We start from the raw sequence: 18703 nt of genomic DNA on the forward strand, positions 1-18703 counted from the left end.
TCCACAATTCACATGGCTCCAATCCATCAATTAAAGTTCTGTGAAGTGAAAAGCTGTGTGTTTAAGAAACAAATAAAAAAAATAAAAATATAACTGATAATAATATAATATAACATAACATAACATAATATAATATTGCCGAGATAGAGTCCATGTACTCAGGAACAAGGGCCAGGGTGGTGACCCCAGATGGCAACAGCGAGGAGTTTGACATCCTGGCTGGAGTTATGCAAGGGGATACACTAGCCCCCTTCCTTTTCATTATAGTCCTTGATTATGCGCTCAAGAAGGCAATCAGTGGCCGAGAGCAGGAACTTGGCTTCACGCTGACACCAAGGAAGTCAAGTCGACAACCGGCAGTAGTCCTGACAGACCTTGACTATGCGGATGACATCAGTCTGCTCTCCAACAACATGAAACAAGCACAAGAACTACTACACAGGGTAGAGCTAGAGTGCACCAAGGTTGGCCTTAGGGTAAATGCAAAGAAAACTGAGGTCATGACCTACAACGTTCCACCAGAACATCAACCTCTGATAACAGCAGGAGACATTGTGCTGAAAGAAGTTGAGGACTTCAAATACCTGGGCACATGGGTCAACTCAACTGAGCAAGATCTAAAAGTGAGGAAGGCACTTGCATGGAGGGCCCTGAACGGCATGAACAGTGTATGGAACTCCAACCTCTCCCGCCAAATCAAACTCAGCTTCTTCTATGCGACGGTAGAATCCGTTCTCCTCTATGGCAGTGAATGCTGGACCCTCAATCCAACCCTAGAGAAGTCCCTGGACGGGTGCTACACCAGGATGCTGCGTGTAGTGCTTAACATCAGCAAGAGTGCGCATGTAGCCAACAAAATACTGTATGAGGGAGTACCAAGGGTGAGCAACAAGATTGCTGTGAGGAGAATGAAACTTGCAGGACATTGCCGAAGGCATCGAGAGCTGCCAGCTAGCAAGCTGGTCCTATGGGAACCAACACATGGCCACCGTTTAAGAGGACGTCCCACGCTAACATACGTGGACATACTCAAGAGGGATGCAGGAGCCCAGAGCACCAACGAACTGGCCAGATGCATGGAGAATCGGGACGACTGGAGGCAACGATGGAAGGCTCGTCTGAGGACGACATAGAGAGATATAATTTGGCAGATATATTTGAAAATCTGGAATCTAATTGTGCAGAAAAATCAAAATATTAAGAAAATCAAATTCAAAGTTGTGCAAATTAAGTTTTTAGAAATGCATTTTACTACTCAAAAATTAAGTTTTGATATATTTATAGTAGGAAATGTACAATATATCTTTATGGAACATGATATTTACTTAATATTCTAATGATTTTGGGCATAAAAGAAAAATTGAAAATTTTGACCCACACAATGTGTTTTTGCATTGATACCTTCAAAAGACCTTTGGTCTTTCCTTACATTACTGAACTTACTGTTATCAAGCCAATCTCTTTGATATATTTATAGTAGAACATTTACAAAATATCTTCATGGAACATGATATTTACTTAATATCCCAATGATTTTTGGCATAAAAGAAAAATTTTAAATTTTTACCCACACAATGTATTTTTGGCTATTGCTACCATTTTTTTTTTTTTTTTTGTGGTCCAGTGTCAAATATAATATAATATAATATAATATAATATAATATAATATAATATAATATAATATAATATAATATAATTAGTGACAAATGTGTATATGGTGTACATATGTTTGATCACTGAGTAAGAATCCTTAGAATCTTGTGGGGGAGTTTTTGCATTGTTACCTTCGAAAGACCTTTGGTCTTTCCTGACATTACTGAACGTACTGTTCTAAAGCCGATCTCTACGAAGAGATTCTATATGCAAAAATACAAAACCAAAAGGTGCCTTTGCAGCTCTTCATTTGACCTGAAACTAAAAAATCTGTACAGGGTCTGCCAAACTATGCACGAGCAGCAAATGAGGCTGAGGGTTGCACCAAAAAAATATCAGCGACATTTAAATGATATTGGCTGCTACATTGAATGTCTATTATGATAAAAGTAATTTCGAGAAAAAAAGCCCCCGAAAACAAAACACAGACGATGATGTCATGAAGAGGTAGTCTGTGTGGTGGAACAGACGCCTAGCAAGTGTCATGTGCACGTCTCTTGCGCAAAAGGAGACACCCAGCAGAGCTGTTGGCGTTTCAGTGCAGCTGACTGAAGTGGTCTATGTGAAATGTCACATGCTCTGCATGAGGTTAACGTCACATAAGCGTACATCTACCTATGACACATTCACACTCCTTTTTTTCTTCTTCTCTCGGTTATGTGTAAGCTGCTAAAATTGATGAGCCAACATATGTCACATCCAGTGCGGTCTCTCAGTGAATCACAGAGTTCATGTTACCGTATATTGACATACTGAAGAATTATACATGCAGCTCAACTCTAAGAAATACTGTTGCAAGCAGTTTAGTTGCAGTTTTGTAAGGAGCCTGTTTAAAGTACACAAAAAGCTGCAAGCTTTAGCAATAATATAAAATACAATAACATAAAATAATTGTATTAAATTAAATTAAAGGCGAGACACTGCGGGTGAATAGGGTAAAAAAAAAAAACTAATAGTTATCACCATACTTACTCAGTTGATTGATTACATTGAGAATTGCAAGTATTTTTTGTATTACAAGTTTTCTAAAATGTTAGGTTTTAAAATGCAAATGAAGCATTATTTAATGAGATATGCGCTAATTTGCATATATTTCTAGTACAAAAATATAGACACTGGATGAAGGCAGTTCCAAAATTCTTGTTTGATTTTTTTTTTTTTTTTTTTTTTTTTTTTGACATTAGAGAGTCAAATATTTTACAGAAGGAATTTTGGGTATCTCATTTTGTCACTCCATAATTTAGAAAATACTTAGAACAGGCAGACAGATATATATATTACCACAAAATATTTTTTTTTTTGAAAAATCTGAAAACTATGGAAGCCAGTTTCCACCACTGAATAAGAAATAAAAAAGATAATTGCAACTTTTTAATCTCACAATTCAAAGTTCAGTTCTGTGGAGAAAAAAAGACTAATATGTTCACAGAATTGCAAGTTTATATCTCACAATTATAATAACTCGCAACTGCAAGCTTATATCACAATTCTAACTTTTTTTCTCAGAATTGTGAGTGCAATCTTGCAATTCTGACTTTTTTACTTGCAATTGTGAGTTTATATCTCACAATTCTGAGAAGAAAAGTCAGAATTGCAAGATACAAAGTCACAATTGAAAAATAAATTGCATTTATATCTTTCCAGTGGCGGAAATGGCTTCCATAGTAAACGCATTTTGATATGAAGTTTAACATTTTGCAAAAACTTTCCAAAAAGTCCATTTCACAGAATGATTCTGCAAGCCTAAGCTCTTGTTTGTAGTATCAAGGTTTACATCTGACAGTGCACATCTATAGAGATTCTCTAAATGCATAATTTCAGCAAATTTTCAACTGTAGTCAAATGAATGGTTAGTGTTGTTATATTGCAACAGCCTACTCTCTATTACAAGAATTCAACTGAAAAACGTGAGGGGAACTCTGATCTTCGTGGCAGTGAGGCTCTTTGACAAGAAGGTAAAGGATGTGGTTCTGTCTCTCAACAACAGATGAAGTAAATAAATGAACAGGATCCAAGATTACTGAGTTTTCAGACCACTAATGGAGCAAGATTACATCAAAAATGCTCTGTTGGTCATGTAAGCATGCCAGAGCACCGGTTATCTGGGCAGAAAATTGATTTTAGATCTAAAAAAAAAAAACCAACTCAGCTTATAGTCGAGATCAGGAAGTCGAGTGTGATTTTTGTTAGTACGTCTTGTAGCCTACTTGACATCTGCAGCCGTGTGGCCCTGCAGAGGGTGCTGCAACTTCATATAAAAGAGAGAAAATTAAAATATCAGAATCATTAGCTACGACAAACATCCTTATATGAAATTCTGTGGAAAATTACTTCTATACAGTATTTCAAATACTTCCCTGCTTAAAAACAGCTAAAACTAGCCTAGGCTGGTTGGCTGGTTTTAGCTGGTCAGCTATGGAGCTCATATTATGACAATACTTTTTGAATTTGAATTGTACAAGTTTGAATTATTGACAAGTGTCAATTAACAAAACTTAATATTATATGACATTTAACATAGTTCTGAATTCGATTTTTTTTTTAACTTGAATATTGAACATTTGAAATTGAACACAACTGAATTTTCAAATCGCAGATTTTCTAATAGACGTGTTTTTAAACAGCAGATTTTTGTTCTGATTTCTAAGATTTCAAATATTCCGTTTTTAAAAATTACAACTTCAGGTTTTCAAGATAAAAAAATTTTCGGAACATCAAATTCAGTGTTCAAAATTCAAAGCGCAGAAATTCAGATCGTACAAAGTAGGTCAGAGGTTATGCTCAGGGAAGAGTAGATGATCTACGAAAAATCGAACGAAGCATTTACTGTGACCGAGAGGGGGCATGTTTGGTTCACTTATGCCGCGTTCCAGGCAACCCGTTACTCGTGTTTTTCCAACCTTCTACCCGTGAAAGTGTACCCGAACGGCAGTCAAACCCGTGACTTGACTTCCCACTCGTGAACTCGTACTAGATCGATGTACTCCCAGTTCCGAGCTCTGACGTGACATAGCCCGCAAAACCACTATGTCAGCACCTACGGATGTGGTGTTTATGCAAGTGGTACACAGTGAAAAAATAGACTTTAGGACAATATAACGTTGCAAACAAATGAATAATGTAATAATAATAAATGTGCTTAGGCAGTTTGGGGTGACTTGCCAGGAACGCTACAAAGTCGTGAGTCGTGATTTGAAGTCGTGAATTACGAGCTTAAAAACCTGCCTGGAACGCAGCATTAGGGGCCGTTCACATGAAGCGTCTTTTGCGCGCGCAAGTTCGTTATTTCAAATGGAGACGCGCGGCTTGCGCGCGCATTTTGGAAGCGACGCGGTCGCGACGCGCACGCGGTGCGACGCGCTCGTTTTTTCCGGGCGCGTCCGCGCCGCATCGAGATAAAAACATCTCAACTTTTCAGAATGTCGCAAGCGCACCGCAGCTTGGAGCTAGAGCGCAGCTGATGGTTGCTTAGAAACGGCAGACGCTTCCGGAGCGCAAGCGCCTGAGCGCTTTGTTGACAAGGAAGAAAGCGGCGCGCCTAGCGTTTTCCACGCGTTTTTAGGCGCGACATGTGAACGGCCCCTTATGCTGGTTTGTCATGGCCACAACATATTAGGTGCGTTCGAGATGCACTACACTAGCCTGCCGCCGGCTGGCGAGAGCAGCCGCTTGCAGTCGGGGGAGGAGTAAAGAGACGGCAGTCAAGTCGGACACTTATAGAGGATGAAACTGTATTCCAAACATACAAAAAAAAAAAAGGAATAAAGAAAAAGAAGAAATGAAACTACATAAGATAAATAAATAAAAGAAAAACGTTTCCCTATCATTTATTCTATACAATCGTTTTGCTTTTTTTTGTTGATCATATCAAGTATGTGAGTTACTTTAATGTAATGCAATATGACGTTTATTATTTGCATCTTGGTTTTGTAGTTAGCTATAGGACATTTTTCAAATATAAGCAGTTTATTCCTCTCACAGCATCCATTAAAAAAAACGGCCTCTGGTTGACCAGTTTTTTTTCCCCAAACTTTACTCTTATACAATAAGAATATATATTTACCATATCGCCTAATCTTCATTTTCATCAATAATGTTTTGTTTGAATATTAGATATTCGTTATAAAGATGGATTCCATACAGGAACTTATTTAAGAAAAAAACACGCAGCACACGTCGTGCTTGTCGTCACATAATCTGACCAATGAGAATAAAGTGTGTCGTCATCAAGGCTTTCGCAGCCGATTTTAAGCAGCTGCAGCGCCTGACCTCTGCGACTGCTCTCGTTTTGCTCTCACGGTACTTTGATGGCACACGTGATCGAAAGGCGGCTGCAGCGCCGATCAAAGTCGGACAAATGATCTTACCAGAATGCATTGTTTTGTAAGGCGGCAGCCGATTTCTTGCGGCGCCGCATGAAGTCGAACGCACCTATTAACTCGTGGGTACGTGATAGCCTACGCCGTGGCCACAAGTTATTATTTCGTGGGAACGTGATATTAACTCGTGGGAGCGTGATAATATGTCGTGGCCACAAGATGGCAGTGTATACATAGTTATACGGCATATACCCACTTCTTTATCAGTCGGCTTTGCGTAAAACGAAACTGAAAGCAAAACGCGCAAGCGCATTCAAAATCAATTTTAATACCCGAAGTTTAGAGAACGAATCCCCAACGCGCGCAAATTAGATCATATAACACATCTAGGCTGTTATTAGTATGTGGGTTAGTTGTCTATAGCTTTGTATCATACTTGAGATCTCTTCAGGTTCTGAATAGTTTTGCCGACAAGGAATTTTTACTGGAAGAGCAGATTAAAGGGTGAATATAACATATTTCATTTCGGCTTATTGATAAACTATTACATTTTATAGTTAAGGAGTAAATCATTCACGCAGTTTCATTTGAAACACAATGAACACAACATGCTCATTTATCGTCACAAACTGGGGTAAATACATTAATAAAGTAAAAACTTCATTGGCATAATTGTCAGGCGTTTACAGTATTTGCTAAATATTTTAGCATATTAATAATACTAGCATAATTATACAGCGTGTTAATTAAAGCACTACACGAGCTGAAAGGGAAATAAGCATATAAAACAATAAATATAGCCCAAAAATATAGCCCTAACCAGTTAATATAATTATTATAAAATTAGGCCTATTGTATTAGCCTACTGTTTAATAATAATAATAATATACAAATATGAAATATAAAGAACCGATCCGTTAACGGGCAAGCGGTGCTCCTGCACCCAAAATACTGCCACTTATGTCTCTTTGCGTCAGGCGCCGCCAGAGATAAAAATATGTTATGTCCTTTAACCAGATTTTTAACAACAAATAGAACATTTGTCGGTAGCGTTGAAAACGACGATCATGTAATGGAATTCCCCTAGTATGATGATCAATAAAAAAAAACTTACAGAGATGTGCCTGACATGAAGTCATAGTCCCATGAATAGGGACTATGAATTATTATAAATAGAAGAACACATATAATAGATTTCTGTTCTGTTTTGTTTATTTTTAATGAAATCAAATGTGACCTTGTTGTTTGCAACTATAGCGATGTCTTTCCCAAAACAGCACAAATCACTTCAGGCCTTTTCACACGGGACGCGGCAGTCGCGAGTGTCTAGTTCATTTTCAATGGGAGCGGCACGGAGGCGAAGCGCAAGTGGTGCTCCTGCACCCAAAATCCTGCCGCTTCCACAAACACGGCGCTTCGCAGCAGGCGCATCCAAAGATCATTTTTTTTTATCTTTTTGTGAGCGGCAGCGTCCGCACCGACACCGCGTCGCGAACACCGCCTCAATTGCACAAAACGCTTCCACTACAAGAAAAGGCAAAAGCCGCGCGGCGATTCCTGCATGTCAATAGGTGCGTTCGAGATGCACTACACTAGCCTGCCACCGGCTGGCGAGAGCAGCCCCTTGCAGTCGGGGGAGGAGTAAAGAGACGGCCGTCAGGTCGGACACTTATAAGTTTCCGTAGTGTGCTGAAACATTTTTCTTAGCAGTATACTTTAATTTTAACTCTTAAACAATAAGAATATATGTTTACCATATCGCCTAATCTTCATTTTCATCATTAATGTTTTGTTTGAATATCAGATATTCGATATAAAGATTGATTACATACAGGAACTTTTTTAAGAAAAGCACGCAGCACACGTCCTGCTTGTCATCACATAATCTGACCAATGAGAATAAAGTGTGTCGTCATCAAGGCTTTCGCAGCCGGTTTTAAGCAGCTGCAGCGCCTGACCTCTGCGGCTGCTCTCGTTTTGCTCTCACGGTACTTTGATGGAACACGTGATCGAAAGGCGGCTGCAGCGCCGATCAAAGTCGGACAAATGATCTTACCAGAATGCATTGTTTTGTAAGGCGGCAGCCGATTTCTGGCGGCGCCGCATGAAGTCGAACGCACCTATTATCTCCACAGACAGTAAATGCTTCGTTCGACTTTTCGTAGATCATCTACTCTTCCCTGAGCATAACCTCTGACCTACTTTGTACGATCTGAATTTCTGCGCTTTGAATTTTGAACACTGAATTTGATGTTCCGAATTTTTTTTTATCTTGAAAACCTGAAGTTGTAATTTAAAAAAAAAACTGAATATTTGAAGTCTTAGAAATCAGAACAAAAATCTGTTTAAAAACACGTCTATTAGAAAATCAGCGATTTGAAAATTCAGTTGTGTTCAATTTCAAATGTTCAATATTCAAGTTAAAAAAAATTCAGAACTATGTTAAATGCCATATAATATTAAGTTTTGTTAAATGACACTTGTCAATAATTCAAATTTGTACAATTCAAATTCAAAAAGTATTGTCATAATATGAGCTCCATAGTCAGCAGACTGGTTTTAGAGGGGTTTTGGCCACTTTTCCAGCCTGGCCAGGCTGGTTTTAGCTGGTGGTCTCCCAGCCTAAAACCAGCTACTTCCAGCTTAAACCAACTAATACCAGCCAACCAGCCTAGGCTGATTTTAGCTGCTTTTACTTTCATTTTTTTTTTCTGAAATTGTGGATCGAGCTGGTCTGTCAGGGCTTTTTGTGGTTAACAAACTTGACTTGTCATTTCAGATCCTTTACAAAAAAGTTTCACCTGTGCAGAGGTAGTCGCACTCTGACGCAAAATGAGACGTCATCACTTTCTAAAAGGGTAGTGGATGAAACAAATAGAAAACGCATCTAGAAACACCACATAGGTTCTTCTTAAAACATTTCATATGATGAATATCATAAAAAAAAAACTAATTTTCGGTACATTTCATTCCTATATTTGTCCAAAAAAAAAAAAAAAATAGTCTTGTAGTAGTTGGTATAGTCTCACTTCTCACAAGTCTTATCTAAGCAGTCAAACTCGAGTTTTTCTTTAGCACGAAACCAAGTAAACAGATGCGAGGTTTAAATTAAACTGTTAACAGCCTTGTGGCTTTATAAGAGGAAGGTGCATAACGGCATTTAGCTTCAAGGCCTGGAACGTGAGTTCTTGTGCGTGGATGGAAATTTTTAAGAAGTTCAACCGAAAACTGTCGCCTCCCCAGAACCTCGGCGTGTTTTGCGTTTCTAGAGACAGCAGGGGATGTTGTCGACTATCGGAAGAAACATAAATGTAGGAGGGGACTATACCCGCTCTGACGTTGCTAAGTGCACTTGAAATACGAAGATGTGCATGAATTAAATGTTAAATGTTAAATGTATTCTGTGGTCTTTGGTTAGTCTTAATTTTGAGTTCTGAGACAGCAGTTAATACAATAACAAGAAAACAAAAACATGAATATAACAAATATCATTAAAAATAAAAGAAAAAGTATTGAAAAATATGGCAGTTTCAGTCCAAAATACTTAAAAATAACCTGATAACAATATTTTCGTTTTAGACCTTTATTTAAAGTTGTACATTACATTAGACACCATATAATCAGACGCACTGCACCGAATGACAACAAACATGAAATAAAACACTACAAATATTACTGCCTACAAAAATGTCACTGTTTATGCAGCCCATTTATTTCACAGAAACATTACATCTTTACAATTAGGCTACACGAGCAAAAACAGAAAAGAAAAGGTTCTCAGAGATTGTCCTTAGCCCACCTAAATATGGGAAACTCAGTTAATTTATCACATTTCTCACAGGAATGCATGAGTCACCACAGGACTTGTCTGTGGTAAACAACTGTGGCGATATGGAAATGACTCTATAAGGTTACACCATCCATCGATCTGCCTACAGTCGTCGACCGAAGTTCATTCGATCTAAAGTTTGCATTAAATTCACTAATCAGCAGATTTCGAAGTAGATCTATGTCCAAGTAATGAATTGAAATCAATTCACGGCTTATATTAAATTAGCCATCTGAATTCAAATGGATAAACATTTGCACTACAAGTGCAATGACTCTGAACACCTTCACCTGAATCTCAGTTTGTTTTGGACCCCTAATGTTTCAAACCGGATGCCCGAAACAGGTGTAAACGGGGTCTTAAACAACCCCTGATGTAAGCTACTTTTGACTCTATTTGCCATTTAAATAGAGTTATTTACTATTTATTATTCTTACAACATCCACTGAAGCACATAAAAATACAATAACAATATGTGACCCTGGCATGGCTATATTTGTAGCAATAGCAAAAAATACATTGTATGGGTCAAAATGATCTATTTTTCTTTTATGCCAAAAATCATTAGGATATTAAGCAAAGATCATGGTCCGTAAAAATATTTAATACATTTCCTACTGTAAATACATCAAAACTTAATTTTTGATTAGAATATGCATTGCTAAGAACTTCATCTGGACAACCTTAAAGGCAATTTCTTTCAAAATTTAGATGTTTTGCATGCTCAGATTCCAGATTTTCAAATAGTTGTATCTCAACCATATTGTCCTATCCTAACAAACCATGCATTTCAAAAGGACCCTTATGACTGGTTTAGTGGTCCAGGGTCACATATTAATTATAACAAGGTTTCCTCTACCATTAAAGACAATAATAATTAAGCATTAACTACTTTTATTTTTTTTTAAAGAGATCGTTCACTCCAAAATGAAAATTGTGCCATCATGTTGATCTGTATGAGTTTCTTTCTTCTGTTGAACACCAGAGAAGATATTTCGAAGAATGTTAGTACTCAAACAGTTGACGGTAGCCATTGACTTTCATAATAAAAAAAAATCAGCCATTGGCTACTGTCAACTGTTTGAGTACTAACATTCTTTGAAATATCTTTTGTGTTCATATTCATTTTTGGGTGAACTATCCCTTTAAGTGGTGTTATTAAGTGGAAATTAAATGAAGTTAACAGCACTGTAACAAGTTATATAACAACTAATACTGCATGCATACAAAATATTCCACAAAAAGAAACACTGAGGCCATTAACAACTGTGTTAGACAAGCAAAGACAGGCACTTTTCCCCAGATTCTTCAACAGGCTTTCTGCATTCACTTTCTAGAGAAAATAAATGTAAGAAAGATGAATATAGAGTAGCCACACACACACACACACACACACACACACACACACACACACACACACGTGGTCAAAAAGGAAACTAAGGGTACTTCACCTTTTCGAAAATCCACTTTCCTGTGGTTATGAATACAGTGGGTGACTTTACACTTGTGGTACAGGAGTCCAGCCAGCAGAAGAATACCAGCGAATAGCATAACCAGCCCTACAATGAAATATTAATTAAATCTTAGCAAGAACGATGCAAATTGTAACTGATTACTAAACCTGGATGCAATAAAGGAAAATTACACAAGCTGTAGGTGTTTTCTTTTGAGTTGTAGGTAGAGGAGTTTGTAGTTCTTGAAACGGCTGTAGAAGAGACTGTGGTGGTCTGGAATGTGGTAGAGGTTGTGGTTTTCTGTAAAGGGGTAGAGACTGTGGTTGTCCGAAATGGGGTAGTGTGGGTTTTGGGAGCTTCAGTCACCTCTTTCGAGGCATCTTTGCAGACAGCATCAGAAGTGCTGTTACCTGGGATTGCAGTTCCACCTTTACACCTACAGAGCAAACAAATATTGCAGTTCTTTTCATAAAAACAACTGTTATGGGAAAATTCTGCCATTTTTCTCATGTTGATGTCATTGCAAACCTGTATGAATTTTCTTCTGCACAACACAAATTTTAATAAATGTCATGCTCATGCAAAGTTTCAGCTAAAACATTCTTCAAAATGTCTTAAGTAGCATAGGTGTATTTGTAGCTATAGCCAAAAATACATTGTATGGGTCAAAATGATGGGAAAAATCATGAGGATATTAAATAAAGATCATGTTCTATGATATTTTGTAAATTTCCTACCATAAATTTGAACTTTAAAGGTGATTTTCTCAGTGTGTTTTTTTTTTTTTTTTTTTTTTTTTGCACCATCAGATTCCAGATATTTAAATAGTTGTATCTCTACCAAACATTGTCCTATCTTAACAAACCATACATCAATGGAAAGCGTATCAGCTTTTCAGATGGTTTCAATTTTAAAAAATTGTTCACCAAAGGTGGAAAAAAATCATAGTTTTGGAATGACACTGGAAAGAGTAAATGATGACACAATTTTCATTTTTGACTGAACTACCCCTTTGAAGTCGCGGTGCTGACTCATCAGTCTTGCGCAAGAGGGCGCTGATTATAAATTGAAAGCCACCGAGAATCATTAATATGCTTTAGGGTCATCACTGACAGAAATTCATTCAACCTTTTAACTGGGGAATTTTTATGCTCCCCCTCAATGAGTCTGCTACACTGTTGAGCGGGGTCTAGGTTTGGGAACACCGTTTCTTGACAACAGCCCTTTGAATTGGCATTTGCTTGAGGCTATCAAACTGTACATCCTGATAAACTGTATAAACTCACTCTTTCCATTTTCGACAAATCGAGTCCTCTTTGTCTGTGAATAAGCCTTCACCACATTTTCTGCATTCCTTTTCTGGAAGAGAGACATAGTCCAGGTTTCATGAGATGCACTTGAGTTGTTTAATGTGATTCAGTAAGGTAGAATTTAATATGTGTACCTTTTTTAATTCCAAAACCTTTTTTACAAATGCAAATCTCGTTTAGCTGATCAATAGGCGTAAAGCCTGGCATACATGTGCATTTAGCGTCACTGGTAGATGTGCAATGCTCGATTTGCTTACTACCTGAGGAGTGAAAAAAAAAGATTGTTGATAAGATAGAAATAACGTTTTCATCTCTGATCTTTGTGCACATCCAGTGAGTGGTTTACAGTATCTTTTAGCATTATACAGTAACATTCTCATTTACTAAATCTGTCTGAAATGGTAGATTGTGGCACGTACCTCTTTTACATTTGCTGCAGTTCAAACAGAAATTGCCTGTTCCACCTTTAGGGTTGAATTGTTGTGGTGGACAGGGCTCACAACTTTTTGTATTATAATTGAGCCTCTGACCTACAAATAACAGATATCTTTAATGAGATGTTATGTGATCAATATCCATTTAAACCGAACAGTAAATCCCAAATCCAGGTATTTAACAAAAATCATACATACCTGCTGGACAAGCTGTGCTTTCATTTTGGTGAAGTAACAGTAAACACAGAAGACTTGAAAGGACTTTCCTGTAGCAGACCATGACAGCATGCAACACTGTCGTAGAGTGTTGTAACTGCGTGCAACTCTGAGTGTAAGAGGAAACAGCAACTGAAATTACCCAACAGACAAAGTGACATTTACCCCCAACCAAAGGCAACTTCCCCCACTGTACCTTTTTTCCACTTCACCCACATTAACTGTGGAAAACAACATGTAGGATTGTAGAGCTATGTTTTTGCTTGTGTTGATAATGTCAAAATCAGTATGGTAATGAAAATATACAAGCTTTTAACTTTTAAAATACTCTAATAATTTTAACACATTTAAATTTAAACAAGTTTAAACCTGGTATGATCTATCTCTAACATATACCACAACTGCCTCAAAATCATTTTGGCACAGGGCAGTTTGGAAGATTTTTTACTTTTTTTTTTTTTAAATCTGGCTTCATGCTGTCTTTAAATAGCTAATTTCTGTAACGTATGCTGTATTAATACAATCAAAAAAATTTTTTTTTACCACTTCAGCACATTCATTTTCTAGCCTCTGAATGTGAATGTTCTCACAATAGTTTGTTTTATTGATTTTAATAATTATTTTATTGGACAGCCATTTAATATTTTCAAATTCAATGTAATAACCAAGACTTATCTAATAGTATTAATTCAGTTCTTTCGTAACACTTTTAAGATAACTCTTTGTTGTCACATTCATTTCATGTTTTTTCCCTCTAAATTTTAGACGACAAGCATCCCACAGTTTACATTTGCTTCATGACAACATCAGGTCTGGTATGATTTTATTTGATTGATTTTGATGATTAATTGACACACGAAGTGTAACATGAGAAGATGCTCTCTCTATGTAGTCTAATGACTCATGATGATGATGAGATGTTGTGCATAGGAAAAACTCACTCTTATGCAGCAGTACTGAAAACAGGTAGGTCTGACACATTTAGAGCAGAGTACTTGAGGTTCTTTGGTTTACTCGTCTGCAGTTTACAGGAAAAAAAAGGGTACGTTAGACACGTGTGGAGAATAAGTGTGTTCTGTTTTACTCTTTCAAGGGGTTATCGGATGCCCATTTTCCATAAGTTCATATGATTCCTTAGGGTCTTAATGAAAAGTCTATAATATACTTTGGATAAAAATTCTCAATAGTAGTGTAAAAAAATACCCTTTTACCTCATCAAAATCAGCTCTGCAAAAAATCAACTCAATTTATTGCATGCTCCTTTAAATACAAATGAGCTCTGCTCGCCCTGCCCCTCTCTGCCTGGATGATAAGCCGTAATGTTTACTTATTTAGCTGCATTTAGCCATGTTTATACTCACTTCTGCTGTGGGTGAAGCTGCATCAGGAACGATTCGTACATAGACATACGCATATGTAGATTGGGATCGGCCCTTTCCTTTTAAAAATGAAAGTAACGTTATCCTCTGCCTATTCAGCAGCTCAGATGTCGAGAGTAAATGATGACTGCTCTGTTCATTATTACATCCAACAACAGAACACCCTCAGTCGCTCAATCGGAGACATTCTTGTCTTCCCCTGCACCTGTGTCGACACAATGGCGATCAGATTCAGACTGTTTCAGCTCAGTGAGGGCAGGTCTAAGGCCCTGTTTACACTAGTGCGTTTTCGTTTTAAAATGGCGTTTAAATGAAAACAATCCTCGTCTAAACTAGCGTTTTCACTTCGTCTCAGAAACAATCTCTGTCTACACAACCAAAAACACATGTCATATGACCATTCATGCAGGTACAACCATAGATATTTATAGGTAGATTCCCTATTGCTTAGATGGAGGATGTGCTTGGAGTGGTCGAATGGGGAATCTACTTATACATATCTATAGGTACAACAACGAGCATCATGTGATTGTTTACATGGTCATCAAGGATACGCAGAGAGAATGTGAGCCGCTATGCCATCGTTTTCAAAAGTCTCCGTTTTGGTCCGTTAACTAAAACGGGGTCTGCAGCATTTTCAAAAGTCTCTGTTTTCGAGGGTTGAAAATGCCGAAGTAGTGTAAACAACAGGCGTAACTGTAGCAAACGTTATGTGTTTTAAAACGAAAACGCACTAGTGTAAACACAGCCTAAGGTAAGGCGCTCATGTCAATCAGCTATCTTGGGAGCGGCTCCTGTCAGTGTGCAGTCACACTGACAAGAAGCTGAGAATGACCTGATTTTAAAAAGCGGATATTACTTTTAAAGATTAAAAAAAGTACCACTGGGTGGATTTTTATCACTGTAGGGTGGTTCTAGGTACACAATCTGCCAACACACATTAATGTTCAAACAACATGTAAAAGTTAGTTTTGCATCTGATGATCCCTTTAATGAATTGGGATGATATTTATATATTTTATAGCAGACAATGGAGTGGGCAAAGCAACGGCAACACTAAAAACAAAATCCTGTAATTGGAAAATTAGTTGGTAGAGAGAAAGATAACTGCAGTGAACCACATCTTTCTCATTGCAGAAAAGAGTGCAGAGCTTCCACTTACCATGACATAGTGCAGATTTTATCAAAGCTTCTTCCGGTTGTCAGAGGCAAAAAAGAGCAGTCTTTGATCCTGTATAAGAAAGAGGATTCGAAAAGTCCTTAAAAATATGTACAGAGTTATGACAATGGAAAAAAACAAACACACAGACACAAAAACAAAAAGGAGAAGAAAGAATTGAAAGGTAGACAGATTATCACTAAACTAGGTGTTTTCCCCAACAAAATGACTGCTGCACTAATGTGCCCTTCATTAGACAGTTTACTCAGCTTTGAAGATAAAAATAGAAAATGAAATAAAGGTAATGGTGGGGAATGACACAGTAATACTCTCAGTTGACCTACTTCTGTTCAGTTTCTTTTTTTACCTTTGTAAAATGTTCTTCTTAGGGGAGCTATAAATTCTGTAGTTTCAGTACATTGATACTGAATTAATGATAATGCTGCTACTATACGGACAATAACTTTTGCCAAACAGATTCAATTAACTTATCAACAAAGAAAATAAACTGTATTTATATATTTTGAGCTTCTCCTCAGCCACAGTTGTTGGCAGGTTTCAGTTCCCTGCATGTTACAGGCTACAGCACAACATTCTCAACTACAAACCACATAAACAATACTAAATGATCATTACTATGGTGAAGTTTCATTTCATAATAGAGTGCATAAGCTGCAAATCAAGATTTTCACACTTCAGAATCTCATCTTGCGCCCAGGATGTGTAGGAAACAGCAGTTTCAGGCCTGATGCTTTCAGTATAACTATATATCCATCCAACATTAATTCATCTTTTTTGAAAAAGAATTAAACTGTAAATGATTCTGATTGAAAAGATAACACATATTTCATCACACTTTCACAAATTCTAAGTTTTAATCATTTGAATTTGTCAATTATCAGTCTGATCATACATATAAATGTTTTCTGTAAAAGTCATGAATTTTCATATCACATTTCATTTCCACTACATCATAAATTATATTTTGTATGTTTTATGTGTTTATATATACATACTACCAGTCAAATGTTTTTGAACAGTACGATTTGAATGTTTTAAAATAAATCTCTTCTGCTCACCAAACCTGCATTTATTTGATCCAAAGTACAGCAGAAATTGTCAAAAAAATTGTCAAAGCATTTTTACTAATTAAAATAACTGTTTTTCTATTTGAATTTAGTTTAAATGTGATTTATTCCTGTGATTTCAAAGCATAACTACTCCAGTCACATGATCCTTCAGAAATTTTCTTAGGTTTCTGTGAATTATCTGAAATAGAAACATTATAAATGTCTTTACCATCAATTTTGATCAATTTAAAGCATCCTTGCTAAATAAATCTATTAATTTCTATATACAGTATCTCACAAAAGTGAGTACACCCCTCACATTTCAGCAACCATTTTAGTACATCTTCTCAGGGGACAATACAATAGAAATTAAACTTGGATATATTTTAGAGTAGTCAATGTGCAGCTTGTATAGCAGTATAGATTTACTGTCCACTGAAAATTACTCCACATACAGCCATTATTGTCAAAATAGCTGGCAACAAAAGTGAGTACACCCTAAGTGATAACAGCAGTATTTTGTTTAACCATGCAAAGCCACATATGTCCTATTCATCATGTTTGTTTTTGTCTGCTTGACAGGACCATACAAACTTGTGTATCTTGTATTAGAGCAGTTAAAATTAGGTGCTTTAAGTACAATTCTCTCAAAATGACCACTGGATGTTCAACATGGCATCTCATGGCAAATAACTCTCTGAGGATTTAAGAATAAGAATTGTTGCTTTCCACAAAGATGGCCAAGGCTATTAGAGGTTCAGTAACACCCTGAAACCAAGTTACACTACAGTGGTCAGGGTCATACAGAGGTTTTCCAAGATGAGTTCCATTCGGAACAAGCCTTGCAAGGGTCGATCAATGAAGTTGAGCACTCGTTCTGTGCTTCAGGTGCAGAACCTGGTTTCAAAAAACAGATGCATGAGTGCCGCCAGCATTGCTTTAAAGGTTGCAGAAGTAGAAGGTCAGCTTGTCAGTGTTTAGATCATACGGCGCACACTGCAACAAGTTGGTTTGCATAGGCGTTGTCCCAGAAAGAAGCCTGGCTTACAAGAAAGCCTGCAAACAGTTTGCTGAAGACAACCTGTACAAGAGCATGAATTACTGGAACCAAGTCCTGTGGTCTGTTAAGACTAAGATAGACTTGTTTGGCTGGTGGTCTGGTGAGGTACCAAGAAAATTGTGGTGGTGGTAGCATCATGGTCTAGGGCTGCATAAGTGCTGCTTGGGATTTCTGAAGCAGAACATGATGCCTTCCCTCCAGAAACTAGGCTGAAAGGCAGTTTTCCAACATGATAACGATCCCAAACACACCACCATGATGACAACTGCCTTGCTGAGGAAGCTGAAGGTGAAGGTGATGGGATGGCCAAGTATGTCTCCGGACCTGAACCCTATTAGGCACCTGTGGGGCATCCTCAAGCGTAAGGTGGAGAAGCACCATGTGTCTAGCGTCCAGCAGCTCCGTGAGGAGTGGAAGAGGATCCTAGCAACAACCTGTGCAGTCTCTGGCCAATTCCATGCCCAGGATGATTAAGGCAGTGCACATAATGGAACAATGGTGCTAACACAATATACTGACACTTTGGACAAGTTTACTTAGGGTGTACTCACGTTTGTTGGCAGCTATTTTGACAATAATGGCTGTATGTTGAGTTATTTTCAGAGGACAGTAAATCTATACGGCTATACAAGCTGCAGATTGACTACTCTAAAATATATCCAAGTTTCATTTCTAAAGTATTGTCTCTTGAGAAGATATACGAAAATGGCTGCTGATATGTGAGGGGTGTACTCACTTTCGTAACATACTGTATGTATAATGTTACGAAAGCTTTTTATTTCAGACAAATGCTGATCTTTGGATCTTTCTATTCATCAAA

At 37.5% G+C, this 18703-nt stretch overlaps 1 protein-coding gene across 1 annotated transcript; it reads right to left on the bottom strand.

Moving 5' to 3' along the window:
- Nucleotides 1-9559: 9559 nt before the first annotated feature.
- LOC141347454 (tumor necrosis factor receptor superfamily member 1B) lies at nt 9560-13311 on the bottom strand. The gene is made up of 7 exons (XM_073852475.1): nt 13198-13311; nt 12985-13095; nt 12700-12825; nt 12542-12614; nt 11447-11691; nt 11253-11360; nt 9560-11134 (listed from the first exon to the last, which is right to left on the bottom strand). Exons 1-7 carry the CDS (start codon nt 13277-13279, stop codon nt 11073-11075), a joined length of 807 nt encoding a protein of 268 aa, XP_073708576.1. The 5' UTR covers nt 13280-13311; the 3' UTR covers nt 9560-11072.
- Between the last annotated feature and the right edge of the window lie 5392 nt (nt 13312-18703).

This window comes from Garra rufa, chromosome 12 (genome assembly GCF_049309525.1).
Source record: "Garra rufa chromosome 12, GarRuf1.0, whole genome shotgun sequence".
Lineage (NCBI taxonomy): Eukaryota > Metazoa > Chordata > Actinopteri > Cypriniformes > Cyprinidae > Garra > Garra rufa.

What these genes read in the sequence shown, in the direction of transcription:
- LOC141347454 (XM_073852475.1), bottom strand. Translation starts at nt 13,279, where the DNA reads ATGGTCTGCTACAGGAAAGTCCTTTCAAGTCTTCTGTGTTTACTGTTA. An exon ending in AGGTTTTGGAATTAAAAAAG is followed by an intron (nt 12,615 to 12,699) that starts GTACACATATTA and finishes TCTCTCTTCCAG; the next exon opens with AAAAGGAATGCAGAAAATGT. An exon ending in AGAAAACACCTACAGCTTGT is followed by an intron (nt 11,361 to 11,446) that starts GTAATTTTCCTT and finishes ATTTCATTGTAG; the next exon opens with GGCTGGTTATGCTATTCGCT.